Genomic DNA, 18,374 nt, shown 5'->3' with positions numbered 1-18,374 from the left:
TTTTATGAGTCGCATTTGGATTGATACTTGTGTTATGTATTGTAAATAATGTTAAATCTACTAGCCGATTATGATTGATCCCGATGACAAGGAAAATGTTGCATACAATTATAGTTTCCCGAAAAGCAAAGTGTCTTACAAACCTGAAGTTATTGATGATGACTTGGGTTGTGTCACACTGTCAGAATCCGAAGATGAGCAATGCAGTGAAATAGGTACAACACATTTTCATGGTAGACATACTGTTAAAGTAGAAAGTGTAACCTTGTCACAGAAAGTTTAAAGTAAGCCGATTAAACACTTCACTACATCGCACAATTACCATTAACCGAGCATAAATTAGCTTGATGAGTACATATTAAAATCTAATTTCAGGTGCTGTGGCAGTTACTGAGGAATTTCTTAATCAAGCTGAGAAATGTTTAATGGATATTGAGCAGTTTGAAAGTGAAGAGGAAGTAAAGATGGAGCTTATAAACCTACTTTATCATCATATCCAACTGCAGAGACAAGGTTAATCAAAATTCACATACATTTTCAAAACTTGCAGACAGTGGCGTAACGTTGCCTGTTGGCGCCCCCCCCCCTGCCGAAAAAGCGCCCCCTTATTGGCGCCCCCTCCCCTTTTGGTGCCCCTCCCTAAAATTGAACAAATTAGGTGATTTATAGGATACGCCGGTAAAATTTATAAAAAAGTGTGTATCTAGAGAAAACGTGCAGTTTTGCTAGTACTTTAGTTAAGTTTTCGAAATTGTCCCACATTCAAACGACGATTTGGCGCCCCCTAAGACGGCGCCCCCCCCCCGCACAGCGAGGTCAGCGGGGCCCTTTGTTAAGCCACTGCTTGCAGATGTTACAAACAAGAGGGGATGAGAACTTTTGAAGCTACACTAAATTATAAATTATAAATTATAAATTATACATTATACAGGGTGAAGCAAAAATAATGTTTAGTTGGGATTTTAAGAATTAATGAAATCGTTTATGAAGGAGCAAATTTTGAAATATGAGTTGCTATCAATTCACAAACGTTATGAAATTCATTTTAGTTTTTCGTTTGTCGACTCATAATTTGTTTGATTTATGGCAACACTGCAAAAAGTTTGAAAATCTTGGAACCGTTTTTTTGTACATTATATTTATTGAATACTGAGCATAATTAAATTTGCTGACTCATGCTCAGTCATATGGAATACATGAGTATTCTTAAATATTAATATTTTCTAACAACTTGTCAACGAGTAGTGTACTATTTTAAGACTGAATATTCAATAACTTACAAGTTTCTCATGCCACTCAAATGTTCGAATTTCATGACTTTTGGTTAGAGTCATCGGCGCCTACACTAAAATTCAAAAATTACAAATTTCAGGGGCAAAGACAGCAGCCCCCATAACATACAAACTGCTCAAAGAAAACTTGGTACCTACTCAAGAAACAAGAAAAGACAGCTATGAAGATCTAGAATTAGATGCTGAATTCTTTAAACCGTTTGAAGGACATATTGAGGATCAACTGGGTGTGTATGAAACTCAAACTGACATAGACATCGAAGATATACCAGGTACATGCTTTTTTGTTTTTTGACACTTTACAATTTCGTAGGTGTTCCATATTGACTATGATTCAGCAGTGTTCATTAACTATATTTTAAACTTGTTTTCTGAAAATAAGAGCATGATACTGTACTGCTACCCTGCATTTTAAACTAAACCTTACTTTATTTGTAACTTTTTTAGGACCACTAACTTCTCATCCTGAAGACATTGCCATAAAACCCAAGAAAACATTTGAAGAGATTCTAGAAGAGGAGTTAAGAAAAGAAAACCTTGATCTACAGGTCAGTATATAGAGGGTAACCGGGGAAGGGGGTTCGAGAGGGGTTGGGATGTGTGGGATTTAGATATAGTTACGAAGTTAGTACGTAAATCATGTGATTATTGTAGTATTAAATAAGTATAATTAGGATTAATTGCAGTAATTAAGTGAGCATAATTAGGATTAATTGCAGTAATTAAGTGAGTATAATTAGGATTAATTGCAGTTATTAAGTGAGTATAATTAGGATTAATTGCAGTAATTAAGTGAGTATAATTAGGGCCAGTATTCAGATTAAAGAGGGTTTGTGTGTAACTAAAGCATACAGTTTAGTGATGGCCATGTTGGTATGTAATGGTACATAATAAGCAATCTCCATCTTCTCCTTTGTACACATGATTCTGTATTAATACTGTCAAAGATATACCAACCATGTACCCACTACCCATAAATACATTACCAATTAGTTTACCCTAAAAATACCTTTATAATTATATCGAAAATACGGAGTGAGTTTACTTGAACTCACTACAGTAAAACCCCGATTCACAGTTTGGGCGAATAGAATATTGATGGTAAATCCGGGTATTCCTAAAGTTAGAACTTAAAAGGGCCTGCACATTGCCATGGGTGCCTAGACCCAAACAAGGGCCTAGACTCAAACATGCTTTCATAAAACAGCGAAACCCCGATCCACGGTAAATCAGCGTTCGTGGTAAATCGGGGTTTAGTTTGTTTACATAATGCATATTTGGGGAAAGGAAATGGCCGCTGTAAATCGGGGTTTTTATTTATTTAATTTACTGTACCTGACACAAGTAGCCCAGTCTCCCCAGACACACTGTGCTTTCTGTTCTTCTGTCATTATTCTAGGACACTGCATCTCTTTGTCTGGGCAAATGGTTTATTGTAAATACCCAAACTATACAGTATAGATACGTCACTATATGTCACTATATGTCACTATATACATAGTATATTAGCTACGTCACTATATACGTCACTATATTCGTCACTATATAGTATAGATACGTCACTATACGGTATAGATACGTCACTATTATATACGCCACTGTATATATGTCACTATATAGTATATATACGTCACTAAATAGCATAGATACGTCATGAAAACTCAAGTTATTGAATTTGTATTGAATGACTTACTGTGACAAATAAGTCAACTCGTTTAAAAAATGTGGAATTTAAAGTTCTAGTATGGTTAGCGCGGCGAGTCAAATGGTAAAATTTGTATGGTAATGTATTGTGGACTTTATTTTACTAGTAAGACAGAGAGAACTTTGGGCGGGGATGGGAGACGACACATTTTCTTCTCATTAGCTAATTTACAAAGATTAATCACGTGACAGTGATTCTTGGTTCTGATTGGTCAATGCTGGAAGCTGGTCGGTTCATCATTCCCACGTGTGTGAGGAGCTAAAGTTTACGTCCCCAATGGTATACACGTCCTATATTACTAACACAGAGATTTGTCTTTGTGACACATGACTTCAAACGAGGTCTCCAGTTCGTACTGAGACGCCACTTCATCTGCAAAAGTTAGTGAATCACGTGGTGTTGTGATGACGTCATAACACTCCTTTAAATAAGGTAGTCACGTGGTGTTGTGATGACAAATGGTATGCTGCTTATAAGGTAGTCACGTGGTGTTGTGATGACGTCACAATAATCCTTATATAATAAGGTAGTTACGTGGTGTTGTGATGACAAATGGTATGCTGCTAGTAAGCTATGATTAAATTTTTTAGGTTTGGAAAATAAAAGATGAACGTTACTTACTCGGAAGCATCTAACTATGTATCTATATAATCCATACTGTTAATCATCATGTCAATTATCTTATTGTTTAATTAATGAATTAATTATTGAATATTTACTAGCTTGAAGCAGGATGTTAGCCAGCTCATGAAACTCATCGAACACATCAATCTTAGTCACGTGATCCATTTCTGAGATCCCCTTCAGCTCAAACGTGTTTACATGATCCTCCTAGTGCAACTATCTGGATACCTTCTCTGAGATGAAGTTGTGAATAAAGTTGTAGATTTAGTTTAAATTCAGTGTGAAAATACAGCTACAGTTTTACGAGATTTTATTTCTAGAGTCGAGTTAAAATATTCCATTTGTTATAAATATTAATCTCTTTAAAACCCAATCGGAAGCCCATGTATCTATAAATGTTACAGCTGAACACTGTAGTGTTCCTATAAAATAAGGGTGGTCTCAAAACCTCATTCGTTTAGCGAAAGGTACAGGTGGCCTATACAAAACCTCATTCCTTTAGCGAAAGGTAAATGTGACCTATACAAAACCTCATTCGTTTAGCGAAAGGTACAGGTGACCTATACAAAACCTCATTCCTTTAGCGAAAGGTACGGGTGACCTATACAAAACTAAGATGAGAAGTACGGACTCGTTTAGGGGGAAAAGTACGTACTTGTACGCAACTTTGAAAAGTCCGACTCATACGACGTACGATTCGGATTAAGATCGATTTTTTTTGTTTTTGAATTATTATCATCGGGGCTGTTGTAAAATGTAATTGTTTGCCGATGTTAGAGAAAATATGCCGTTCGCGAACAAATTAAACACACAATTCTTAGGTCAGGCAGGCATTTAAATTTAAAAGTAAAACAAAAATTCTACAAAATTACTAGACAATTTACTTATTCAAACAGCTTCTTTAAAAGCTGTTTTTAAAAAAGCTCAATATAAGTCCTTTACTTGCGATTTAGAACTCTTCCATCGATTTCTAGAAGGAGAACTTTTCAGTAGAATTGAAAAGTACGTACGATACGAGTAAATTGAAAAGTCCGACTCATTCGTACTTCTCATCTTAGATACAAAACCTCATTCGTTTAGCGAAAGGTACTGGTGACCCGCAAGTGTTCGACTTCCCGTCCGTGATAAGAATGGCCACCTTTTTGAAGCTGGCAGTCGCTTGGAGCATCTGCCTGGCTACCTAAAGTTAGATTAAAGTAGAACAAAATGAAATATCGAAAAAGCGAAATATCAACAAAAAAAATCCTGCAACTGAACTGTTTTTTCCCCCTAGTTTTGACACTGTAACTGTACGGCAGTGTTAAACAAGGAACTAAAACCGAGGGGTTCCGTTCAGGCCCTTCACACTTTGTTTCTGTCTAGTTCTAATGTACCGTCACAATAGTGACTTTAATATGATAACCAAATCACATTTAAGGTGCACACCGAGATAGGGCAACATTTTTAACATGTTCGTTCAGTAACTGAATCTCGTAGTCAAGCGATTATATTAACTTCCGCGAAATTTAGACACCCACTAGTGAGAGTATCGCCCACTAATCGAATATTAAAGTTAGGGTCGCTCGAGTAGATACACTATACAGTATACAGCATACCATGGCTTTCACTATTACATTGTTCACATTTGCATTGCCACGTTTAGTCTCTGTTCACGTAATCATGACACATTCGTTTTACCCATTAATACTGATCACTAGTAGTTTGTTATTGTTAACACGATTAGTTATTTAAATATCACTAGTTACAAGTTATAATATTACGAGGTATTTTAGTATTCTGAGTCACATTAAATGCTTCAATACTCGAACGATGTTACAGAAATAAAGTAGATGAATGGCTGAACAACCACCTTCGAAGAAGAAGCAGAAACCAGAAGGATCAATTTGTGCTGTGGGTGATTGCTCGAATCGAGGTAGCCGAAACAAAGTAAGTGATCACAGTGGAAGAGGAGTTCTAAGATACATCATCTACTACCCACAGATCAAGCTTTAAAGCAAAAATGGGTTTTGAGGATGATTAGAGATCCACGATCATGGCAACGTAGCTTTAGTACAAAAGTTTGTACAGATCACTTTTTCCTGAGTGACTTTCAAGAGGCCGATTTGGAATGATACCATGCTCGAACCAATCCTGAAACTCGCACATTGATTCGCTTAAAAGTTAAAAGTTGATAGTGTACCAAATACAGATCAAAGGACTGGTAGTTTCGCCGACCCCTAGTCCAAACAACGTCAAAACTACCACCCCCTAAAGAAAGACTAGTTGAAATGCTAACGGCTGGGTCAACTGATAGCATAGATATTGAGCAGGATATAACCAACGTTTCCTGTTCCAACATTGAACCGGAGTATTTTTGGGAGATCGATGAGCTTGACTTCTACATAATGAAGATCTCAACTCTTCATTTTCCGAAGAAGGTGACTTAGAACTGGATGATCTTGGGCTTGATGAAACACACACAAAATCATGGTTCTAATTGAAATGAAAATTTGGAATCGGTTGCATACGAAAATATGTTAACTTATATTATGAAAATCTCTTATAAAATCTACTAATCTAGGTTTCATTTTAATTTAAGTCCGGTTACGAGAACCTTCAGGGCTATGTTTCCTGTTTTCCCCCTCTTATTAATTTCTTAAGTTTTAACATAATTCCGCTTTGTTTTTAGATATCACAAAATAATATAACGTTGATTGTACATAATTATACAAAAAAAAACAAAAAACGTTTAATCATGCTTCCTGTGCTATACATTACAAATTCCAGGAGGATAAGAAGGAGTTAGATAAGCAGCTGATGCCGCCTCCACCCGCCAAAGTGACACCTAAACGGAAGTTCTTAAAAAGAGGTAGGTCGTGAATGTCAGTCCATGACACGTGACATGGTGTGACGTCATAACACTTGGTGTGACGTCATGACACGTGGTGTGACGTTATGACACGTGGTTTTTGGCTCCGGAATTCTCTTCGGCAAAATGGTAAAAATTTGGTCGCTTCCACCACATTAATACAATTAATTCTATCCATTTAATGGGCGATTACACTATACTAGACAGTAGACATAATTAATTTATTAAATGATCATACAGCTAAGATACGAGTCAAATTTCAGAAACTTAGTAAGAAAGTTAAACCCTTTGACTTAATCACATAACTGTATATTATAATTTAAATCAGTATAACTTCACACACATTTATACTCCACTTCTTCTGCCTCTAGATATTTAGCGATATCGTATACCACTGTATTTATAGGTGGCATTATGGTGCTCCACTATTACCCGTCTCTCTTGATTTGGGAATGCGTTGCGTAGTTACCACATTCTTTGTTGCGTAGTTATCATGACTGAGTAGTAATCCAGAAGCAGGTTTATTTTTATAATTTTAGGCTTTTGTTATTTTTTGTAAATGGTCATTACAACCGCCCAAACAACAACATTCTTTTGCCTTGATTCTGGTAAATTGGGAATGTGTTGCGTAGTTACCACATTCTTTGCATAGTTACCTAGCATAGTTACCTAGGTTAGTTAGTGGTTACCTAGCATGTTAAAATGCTTACATCGTTTGGCTTGTTGATTCAATGTTAACTTATGTGCCTATATTTTATAGAATTGCGATATAAGGAAGATTGAAGAGAATGGAGCGATTTATTTGTATCCCTATAGAAGTATAGAATAAGTGTAAGAAATCACCACATCTTCTGATCAGCGCCAGAAAGGACCAACTATTGCCAAGAAATGTCTATTAGTATTATTAAACTTCGTTGAATGAGCATTTATAGGAACGTCTTACTTTAAACGATTATCAGCACGAGTTTTAAATTATAATTTTGAATATCGTTTTGAATTTTCAGTCCAAGTTTTAAACTAGATTATTAAAATGTTAGTACAAACTACTAATAAGTTAATATTCTTTCTACCCGGAAACTTCATTACTTGCTAATCTTTAACACCATAGTAATCCGTCCTTGAACGTTGTGCTCACGAAAACAAAACAAGAACTATTTATTTTTCACAAAAACAAAACAAATAACTATTTAAGTTCAAAACAAGGCCAGTCCCCTTCCAATGAGACATCCACGAGATTTTAACAACTTTGAATAGTGTCGTACAAATAACAAGTAGAGATTTCAATGGCGAGCCACGATACTTCCTTGCGTTTAACTTGGCCCGACTTTTGTTTAAAATTGGGAAGATTAAAGTTAGAACTTACAATTGTGGTTTTTATGTTGAATTGATGATTATTGCGGGATAACATTGCATAATATGTGTGCTCACTTTACAAGCTCGTTTACTGTGTGAAATGTGAATGTTGCTGCTGATAGTTGTGTATCTGTTGTATCTTGCTTCTAGATTCTGGAATCTTGATAATTTATTTGTCAATTTTTTTGATAACACGTGACGCAGTGATTGTAGGATTTTATTCATGGTAGTTGGAAGCTGATTGGTTGATTTAGCTGTCACGTGTTTGTCACGTGTTTGTAGAATTATTATTTAATTATTAATTATCAATTAATTACCTCTTCAGTATTATGTCACTATGAACCGAATCTAATATTAGTATAGTTGTCTTCTGTCAAAAAATTGTTGCCTCCTCAGCTCAATTATTGGTTCTACAATAAGATTTTATAGTACATTTTATTCGTGTTTTTAGTTGAAAACGCTCAACGCTTTTAAATGTCTTACGTAGTATTCAGTGCTCTACAGTGTATAATCGTTTAATTTGTGTTTCCCCTGATTAATAAGAATAGTTTTACCATAACTTACTTACTTGTACTTAAAGTGGTCCCCTCAATCATTCAAGGAATCAAGTGTCCTGCACCATCAAGCTTCCTTTTGTTTGTATCTCTTTATCTAACGCTTATCATCGCTAGTAGCCACCTCTTTCTATCTCTCCATCTGCATCATGAAACAAAGAAGTGTATTATGATTGAGAAATTAATTAATTAATTGAGAAATTAATGAGACCACTTGGCTTAAGTACCTGATACGGATACACATACGTTATTGTACATGATGATCGAGCAATTTGCCCAATTTGTTGCTAAGGGATATTTGAAAAATACACAATGTGTCACTTGCACTGTCAAATTTAGATGGTAGATGTTTTAGTTTTGTCGTGTTAGATGTTGTTGTGTTGTGTTTTGACTGGAATTATTTTTGTGATGGTACTAAAGCGGGAGATTCCAACAAGAAATGTCAAGAAAAATGGTTTTTGTTTTTATTCTTTCTACGGAGCTACGGGATCGTTCACTTCAGCCTTTAAGCTATAGGGGGTTCAAGGGTTTTGGAAAAGCTTGCATTTTTAACATCATCTATGTGAGGCGATGGGGTATAAAATTCCCAAAATCTGGTTAAAGTAATATGTGAACGATCCTTTAAATTTATTTAAAACTGCGATGAATGATTATGGCTTTCTCATAACTAATGTCTACACAGTGTTTGTTCCTCAGTTGGCTTAGGAAAATGTTAAATGATTAGAAAGAATTTGATCCAATTGAGAAACATGGTCATCACATACATATGTTACATAATATATAAATAATATATAAATATTAATGTAATTATATAAATATTAAATATAATCCTTATAATTATATAATTACAGGAGAAGGTATTGCGAGGTTTAACAGTGCGCCGGTGAGGAAAGCCCTTGTAAAAACTAAACCTGCAATGAAATCAGAGACTGCTCCTAAACGGATGATTGGACTAATCAAGTTAGTTTTTAGTTAATAAAACAATTATTTACTAAAACCATTATATTTGATAAAACTAACTTATTTTTACGGCACAATCTAACAATATCAACGGTAAATATATCAGTGGAGGCTTGTTTAAAGTGCCGAAGGTCACTGTTTAGTTGTAAAACTTGTTGTTGTCCGGACGGTACCGGTAGTTCTAATGACCAATTTACAAAAAAAGTTATATACAAATACTTACAGATCGTTACACAATTAGAGCTTTGATATTTAATTTAATTAATAATACATTTTAGCTGATGTAATATTACGTGGTTACGCTAAACTTCTTTGAGTTTAAACTTTTAAACGAAGCGATATTATCGAAACTATTCAGCTATTAAAAAATAAACAATTTGAAATTTAAAGTGAACCAACTGTTTCCTCTTTTACTTAGTCACAGATAACTATTTCCTCTTTTCAGACCAGGAAATGCTGATAAGGCTATGGCCAGAACCAACAAACTACCCTCAAAGATAAGAATTGATGATCCGATCACTGTTGTGTCCGGAATGGACCCTGTCAAAGCGATCAGAGGTTAGTGTAATATTGGAACGTTGTTTATTAGTCTCATTATTGCGATTCAACATTTCTGGACAAGTAAAAATGCTCTTTTTTAGGAATATAGGGAATGGTCACTTACTTCCTATCCCTAAAAAAGAGCATTTTTACTTGTCACAAAAATGAAATTACCAGAAATTTTTGATTGGAATCGATCAGAATTTAGTGCTATAACTAGTGCTATTGAATATTCCTCTGAAGTCTGATATGTCCGTTTCATTTTTCTTTGAGTAACAATGAGTTTTTAGTTGTACATTTAAAACGGGTTCTAAGCGAGCAAAACCTGTGTACTGAGAGTGTGGCAAGTTCTCATTTCTGATAATATTATAATTACAATATCAGATTTTGTAGGCACCAATGTCATTATGATTTGACCGCCGTGTTTTGGTTTAGCCTAAATAAACTTTACTAATGTTTTCTACATTTTTCTCACTCCAGCTGTAGTCTGGCGATGAGTTCCATATATCCTAACCTTTATAAATCATTTTGTCCCTCATCGTAGATATCTTGGTCATTATAATCCTATTTCAGGTAAACCGGTTATGTCCCCAGTACGGAACAGTCCAGAATCCTCTCCGGCCAGGTCTCCACAACCTTCCATCTCCCAGAGACTGAAGGGTAACGCTGCTGCAGGGGGTAACATGGGTAACATGGGTAACATTGGTAACGCTGCAGGGGGTAATAATGTTGCGGAGATGTCGGGATTCTTGAATCCTGAAGAGGTTGGTTACTTAGCATTTTGTGTTTAAGTAATGAGAAATGAGAATCTACTCTTTTTCATTAAATAAAATTACAATATTATGTTGTATTATTGATTCGAAACCGATGCATTTCCGTGTGAATAAACCAAGATTAAGTAAAGTTTTTATGACAAGATTTTGTACAAAGTTTCTGACCATAAATCTCTAACCTAATAGCGAAATTCATCTATAATTTATATATAATAAGTAAATTGTGCTACATATAAACTTGATTTTATTACTCATAACTAATGTACCACAGTTAGAAGAGCGTATAGCAGCAGAAGAGGAGGAGCTGGAAGAGTTCAGAATGTTAGAACAGGCAGCAGCTGATAAGAGTATCAACTCTCTGATTGGAATGTTGAAGTTCACGCCTTGTTCCGTGGTTAAACCGACCACGTGTTCTACAGTACCGGAGAGTGAGGAGGAAGAGGAGGAGGAGGAGGAGGAGGAGGAGGAGGAGGAGGAGGAGCTGGAGAAGGTGAGAGAGTTTAGAAGTTGTTTTACTTATTTAAAAATATGTTGTAGGTTGAATAGTTCGTCTCTTTAGATAAATGCAGGATTAGTCTTGACACTTCAAACCTCTGAAATACCACAAATTCCAACTAGAAGAGGAGTTTAAATCTCTAAATGTTCAGGTAGAGGAGGAGGAGTTTGATGATACAGAAACATGGGGTTTCAGAACACCCGTAAAACAAAGTATAGAATTAGAAGATCTGGAGTTACACACGCAGTACAATCTGTGTAATGGGGAGGCGGTTACTCGTCCAGCTGATAACGGTGGGTTGTTGTCAGAGATAATACCTGGTCACACTTCGTGACATGACGTCACACTTCGTGACATGACGTCACACTGCACTTCGTGTCATGACGTCACAGCTAATAACAGCCCCATTTTTGGGTTTTCAGGACTACTTTCCTATTGGTATTGCTGGATACTGTATTATAGACGCCAAAACACATTATTACATTATTACATTACAGAACAAATTTACGGAGAAATAACAATATTTCATGATCTCTCTGTTTAAACCAATTATAAGCACCTTTTAGCCCTTTTGAGACTTTGTGTCAAATATCAACTGTCAATAACCATCGCGACCTCAACCCCACAAACCAGCCCTACAGATGTATATTTAAATACCTGCTATATTTAAACAATAGTGCAACATGATCTGGTGGAAGCTATTAACTACAGCCGGTTGCCATGGTTACTGACACGTTACAAAGGTGTTGCCATGGTTACTGATATATCTTGTTACACAGGTGTCATGATGGAGATTACCAGTCAACCTAGCAAGCTTCTTGGATCTCTCTTTCCCGGGTCAGTACAGAGAAAATTATGCAATGAATTAATTAATTATATAATGGGATAATTAATTATTGTTGTTTTGAAAGTTAGCTGACTGATTAAATAGAGCCTTATAAATAAATAAATTAGAGTAAACTTATCTGTTGATTTAGTAATTTAATTAAATGCTCGTCACACCGTGTTTTGAGCACTGACCGCCAATGAACAGTGAAAGAATGTTGGTTATGTGAAGAATGCTGACTATGTCATGATTCTAAGCGAGTAAAGTTCCATGTGTCCAAATATTGCTCCACATGTCTGCAGTATTTTAGTGTGCTTATAACATTGTTACGGTCTGTAATCATGTGTAATATTGTGTACGTGACGCTCTATTTTTACTTGTGATTTACTTGTGATCTACGTGTGATTTACCTGTGATCTACTTGTGATCTACTTGTAATCTACTTGTGATATACTTGTGATTGTCTGCAGTGTATTCCAGTGCTCGTGATACAAGAAGTACATTTAATTACAGCTTACACTGTCCGTTATCATGGGTTTTAGTGAGAGTCACACCGAACTACTGGAAGAGAACGAATATGTTTTAGAGAAATGTAGTGACTTACTCGGAGACAACTCTGAACTGCTTGAAAAGAATGTGAAGAATGCAAAGAGAAAAGTTCTGGCTGATCTCGTGATCTCCCTGAAGACATGCATTAACAAAAACAGTGAATTTCTAAAGAACACTCTCCACGACCACCAGAAAACCCCGCAAAAACCCCGAAAAAGTTTCTTGAGTGACAAAAACTTTGACGAGTTACAGTACATGACCAAGCTGGGATTGGCAACTTCATTGAGATCACTGGTTTTTAACAATAGAAGCTCCTGGAACCTTGATATTATCACGTGTAATACCAAATATGGGCAAAGTGATACCACCAAATATGGGCGTCGTAATACCTGGACTGGATCCTACTCTAACCAGACTGAAATAAGAACCTCTTCACCACACAAAAATAGCGTTGTGATCCTTGGTTTCAAGAGTGCGTCACGTAATCGAGTGTTGGAGTTTCTGTCTCTAATCAACATATCCAGGAACCACATAGTTCAGTGTGTGGAGTTATGTGACGTCATACCATGTGACATTACGTCACACTTGCACTCCTCTGAAGTATGTGAGAAATCAAAAATATTTGACATACCTAAAAAATCTGAACCAATTGGAACAGCAGCCTTGCAAGACGAAGAAACTCAGATAAAATCCCAAGACATTCTGAAATCCATCTCTGAGTTGAAAGAGCAGATAGATCCTAAAAACAGCCCCACCCTCCCAGACTCTACCGCATCATACCGCATCATCACAGACTCTACCGCACGTTACCGCATCGTCACAGACTCTACCGCACGTTACCGCATCACACTCTCCAGTGCTAGTCTCACTGCTAAAGCTCTGAGATGCTCGCAGTTCTTGCGGAGGTACTGTAAGGAGCTGAGTAAAGTGTATGTTACTCCTGATAGGACTCCTGAGGAGGAGAGGAGACATCAGGAGCTGGTTCAGGAGATTAGGGAGAGGGTGCAGGGAGACAACAGGTGAGGAGTGTCACGTGGTGTGACGTCATGTCACGTGGCGTGACGTCATGAAACGTGGGGGGGGGGGGGGGCGGGGGCCAACGCCCCAAAAGGCCCCACACATATCGAAAATCCGAAAAGGGCCCTAGAAATCGGGGCTTTTTGGGACCTTTTGGGGCCTTTTGACCCTGACCACTATTTGATAGTGTTTATGGACCATAATATCCATGTAAATACACTCAAATAAACATAATATCATTAAAGCACTTAGCATATATATCAAACTTGATGAAATTGAAGTTAATTCTAGGGCCCCAAAAGGCCCTACATATATCGAAAATCCAAAAAGGGCCCTAGAAATCGGGGCTTTTTGGGGCCTTTTGGGGCGTTGCCCCCCCCCCCCCTACGTGCTGTGACATTATGTCAACAGGTGTGACGTCATGTCACGTGGTGTTCAGGAGCTCAGGGAGAGATTTCGGGGCTAGTGAAGACAGGCATACATGTGCTATATGGAGCATGGGTAACAAAAGAGTGTTTCTCTTTAAAGTCAAAGCATTTGCTTTTAATGATGATATATTTGACCGATTATGTGTATTTGTATCTTAACTCTGGTAATATCTCAGTCTGAAACCTCCTCCCCCACCGCCAAAGCCAAAGCCAGACGTCAAGAAGCCTGATCCGGAGTCTGAAGCTTTGAAAACAGAACTGAAGAGCAAACTCGCTGATCTCGAGAAGGAGGTTTGTTGATAAACAACTTTGTAGTTGTGTTTATTTCTATAACCGTATAGTATACTACCGGTCTTATCAACCTCTTGAATTCCTTTAAGCAAGAGAATATTTATAAATCAAGCTGCGTCTATAAATAGACGCAACACAACCCACCCTATTGTCATTATACCTTATAGCCTTCTATTTAGTTTATCTAGCTCGGGTTAAGTCGATAAACACACTACAAATATCACTATAAGTATAATATAATCTCTAATACCCTGGATTTATTACTTACAGTGTATCTTATGTGCAGGTTGCCCGGTTCCAGCAAGAGGCGGCAGGTCTTGCACGTGCACGTGCAGAAAAGGAATCTGAGCTGCGCAAACTGCGCCAAGAGAACGACAAGTATGTGGAGGATTTGGAGGAGCGTGAGAAAAAGTTCCAGGTTTGTTTTACCGCTTTTTTTACACATCTGCACTTGAAAATATTCGATTTTATCCGGAAGTTTAACAAAATGCTGACTAAATTCTAACTAAATTTCAACTAAATTCAAACAAATTGTTGACAAAATATTGGCAGGAGTTTAAAGACCGAGAGATGAAAATGATCAGATCGGAGAAAAAACAGTTTGAAATGACGCAACTGTCCTCAAAACAACGCGCTGCTAAGTTAGAGCTAGTCGACAATCTTACTGAGAGGTTAGTTATGAGGTGAAGTGACACGTGGTGTGACGTCATGACACGTGGTGTGACGTCATGACATGTGGTGTGACGTATTGTCACGTGATGTGAAATGTGACGTCACACTACTACGTAATTAGATATTAATGATTCAGAATTACAATTAAATCTCATTTATTTCATGTCCATTGTTGAAATCTGCTGTTTCCATTTTTGGCCTAAAGCCCAGTTTTTAGTACAACCATCAACTCTAAAGTGAAACTTCTCAGAGTGGCATCATTGGAGGAAGAGTTGACAAGGAAAGAAGAGAGATGGAATGCAACATTCTCCAGACTGAAGAACAAGGCAGAAACTAAAGAGAAGGAATGCGAGGAGTTGCACCAGCAGATAACCGTACTGGAGCAGGAGAAGATAGCTCTGTGGGAAAAAGAGGTCAGCACAAAAAGAGAGAGAATTTCTTAATTTTTAATCACAAAGCTATACTATATTTCTATCATAATATTAGCTATATTTGTAATCTTAACTAATGAGACATTATATGACCAGGTGACAAGAACAAGCAACAGACGCCACAAGCACGCCCAAACAGACGCCCAAACCCACAAACCGCCCACAAGAACACAAGCACAGCCCACACAAGCACAGCCCACATTCTGTGAGGACACAATAAAACCAGGGCTAGTCTCCCGCCACCCACAACTTGCTACCCTCAACTCTGCTGAACCCTCTAAAGTTACATTTGCTGACCAGAACTGTGTAACTACCACACACCATGCTGGTATTCACTCTGATAAGACAGCTGAGAAGATAACAACTGATGAGGTCCCTACCACACACCATGCTGGTGTTCACTCTGATAAGACAGTTGAGAAGATAACAACTGATGAGGTTCCTAAGAAAGCAGCTGAGGCTCAGTATGTTAATCTCATGGTGCAGGCTTCCCCGCCACCGCCTCAGGAGGACTGTGTGACTGGCCTGGAGCCAACTTCTGATTCTCCAACAAGTTCAAATTCTACCCTGCAGGGTCACGTGACTAAATCTGCGGTTGAGACTATCGGTTAGTGATCATTACATAATTAGCAGATAATTAGTAGATAATTAAGGTTATTATTTTAGAATTGACTGAATAATGTAAGTGCAATGGTTAGTAAACCCTGTTGTAAATATTTTTTGGTTTATTTGTTTCTGCATAATATTTAATCTATGTAAAATATGTAAGATATATGGTATGTTAAATATTAAGTTTGATTCGGACATTCTTGCAACACCAGTGTTGTGAAAATTACACATGACATTCAAATCGGCAACATTTGAACACACAACTAACCTACGACCTACAATTTAATTTAATTTTCCTTCAATAAAATCTAAATACTGGTTGACAGGAGCGGACGGGTCTGTAACAGTAAAATATGGTAATGGAACAGTGAAACACATCTCCCCTGATGGCAGGGTTGTTACCATGACTTACTTTAATGGGGACACCAAGAAAACATTCCACGACGGCAGGTTTGTTTAGAGAAGAGAGGGGGGGGGGGGACAGGTTTGTTTAATGTTAGGTGTAACTATTCCTTCCGGATTGGAAGCTCCAATCCGGACTTTTTCTAGCTTTTTATGGTCTTCGTTCTCGGACGTTTAAGTGAGGTTTAATAGGGTTAAGCAATATTAAATTGTGATAGAATAAGGTTTAATTATGTGTTAATTATGTGTTAATTATGTGTTAATTATGTGTTTACAGAGTGGTTTACACGTTCCTAAAAGACGGAATCACACAAACCCAACTACCTGACGGAACTGAGAGAACACTCTTTCCTACTGGTCAGGAGGAAACCAAGTTTACTGATAAGAGAGTCGAGATAAAGTACCCTGATAATTCAACCAAGGTAGGCGGCTAATTAATGTAACTAATTAGTTTAATTAGTTAATGTAATTAGTTAGTTAATTGATTATTGTAATTAATTAGTGTAATTAGTCAGTTTAATTAGTCAGTGTTATTAATTTAAAGTGTAATTTCAGTGTATAACTTTCGTGAGTCCTTGATTAACTTGACCAAGTTTGGTGATACACCTGGGATTGGATTTCAGTCGTAATCACCATATCATACCTCATTTGGTTTACCAAGAATATTAAATGACGTGTATTTCATTTCTATGTATCCCAAAGTTCTCCCTCTCTCACTCTCTCCCAACAACTCTCCCTCTTTTTCTTTCTCTATAAACCCCTGATATTTCCCAGGTAACATATCCAAACGGAGAAGAGAAGTCAGTGTACGCAGACGGTACTGTAGTCACATTGGACCAGACCGGCCAGCGCCTCATCCTTCTTCCTAACGGGCAGCGCGAGGTGCACACCAGCGCGTTCAAGCGCCGCGAATACCCTGACGGTACTAGTAAAACAGGTGGGTTTTCTTTTTTGCTGCCCCCTGGGAGCATTTTGAGCGAGATAATACACAAAATGGAAAAAATACCGCCTCCATCCCCCCCTAAATGTGCCGCCCCCGGCCGCTCCCCTGCATAGCGAGATCAGCGGGGGCGTGAATTCATAATGCTATGTTGTCCTTTCTCCTTTTTCCTTTCTAATCTTGTCTCCTATTCATTAGAAATGTACACAGTAGTATTGTCTCCTATCTTGTCTCCTATTCATAAGGAATGTTCACAGTATTCCCTTTCAGTGTTTAATGATGGCAGACAGGAGACAATACACTCAAACGGCCGAATCAGGAAGAAGGATCCTAAAGGGAATCTTACATCGGACCTGGTTATAGACGCAACCGGCAAAGTGGTTCATGACTATCTGGCTAAAAGTAGAATATGAAGATTTTACCGTGTACTCAAGTGTTACAAATCGGGCAGAGTAGAGACGCGATCCTGAGAGATTGCAGAATGTGCCAGAAGTTTTGGTAGAAATGTTTGGGGTGCTGGAAATCAGAGAAACATGTTATTGCCAACAGAATCAATACAAAATTAATCAGAACTGAGAATGGTTTATTGACCGACTGTTATTACAATACAGCATAATATTTTTAATTCAAACTTCGCCATTTATTTGAAAGACAGTTGTGACCAAATGCGATTTTAATGGAATTCAGGTCGATTTTAGTGGTATAAATTTCAGATAATCAAATTCAGAAATCAGAAAAGTTATTTATCCCATAATATAATAATAGTGATCAGTTTTTGTTTTACGCCTTTCAGAAAGAGGTTAGATTCAGATAATATCACATTTTCTCAAGTTTTTCTCCTTTGACTTTTACATGATTTATTCCAAATTAATGCTAGGCATTGGTATCAAAATAATATCAGAAATTTTAAATGATATTGTAAATTATGGTGTTGATATATTGAATAAAGTTATTGCACTATTAGTAAATTGTTACTTCTTGTTAAACGCTTTCTAGCAGATTATACTGGCAAAATAACATTGAAAGAATGTTTGTACAGTGCGCGCGATCTCCAAATGACAAGC

General features: G+C 37.2%; 1 protein-coding gene across 3 annotated transcripts; it reads left to right on the top strand.

Moving 5' to 3' along the window:
* Window positions 1-68: 68 nt before the first annotated feature.
* LOC134825311 (centromere protein J-like) lies at window positions 69-18,293 on the top strand. 3 transcript variants are annotated; one of them, XM_063837480.1, is made up of 21 exons: window positions 69-215; window positions 376-513; window positions 1,373-1,564; window positions 1,740-1,840; window positions 6,388-6,469; window positions 9,228-9,336; window positions 9,782-9,894; window positions 10,450-10,640; window positions 10,921-11,139; window positions 11,297-11,438; window positions 11,925-11,982; window positions 14,142-14,256; window positions 14,543-14,674; window positions 14,809-14,927; window positions 15,179-15,341; window positions 15,456-15,731; window positions 15,798-15,966; window positions 16,295-16,418; window positions 16,648-16,792; window positions 17,145-17,307; window positions 17,581-18,293. In XM_063837480.1, the coding sequence occupies exons 1-21, from the start codon at window positions 71-73 to the stop codon at window positions 17,721-17,723; spliced, it is 3,039 nt and encodes a 1,012-aa protein (XP_063693550.1). In that variant the 5' UTR covers window positions 69-70; the 3' UTR covers window positions 17,724-18,293. The 3 variants fall into 3 exon arrangements, with proteins under 3 accessions (XP_063693550.1, XP_063693552.1, XP_063693553.1); XM_063837482.1 differs by having other exon boundaries at window positions 15,456-15,665; window positions 15,732-15,966; window positions 17,581-17,813; XM_063837483.1 differs by lacking the exons at window positions 69-215; window positions 376-513; window positions 1,373-1,564; window positions 1,740-1,840; window positions 6,388-6,469 and adding an exon at window positions 8,762-8,830.
* The last annotated feature ends 81 nt before the right edge of the window (window positions 18,294-18,374 follow it).

The sequence above is a fragment of the Bolinopsis microptera genome, chromosome 13 (assembly GCF_026151205.1).
Source record: "Bolinopsis microptera isolate Bmic1 chromosome 13, MBARI_Bmic_1.0, whole genome shotgun sequence".
Taxonomy (NCBI): domain Eukaryota; kingdom Metazoa; phylum Ctenophora; class Tentaculata; order Lobata; family Bolinopsidae; genus Bolinopsis; species Bolinopsis microptera.
The sequence above is the reverse complement of the archived record's forward strand: the minus strand, read 5'-3'. Positions and strand labels throughout refer to the sequence as shown.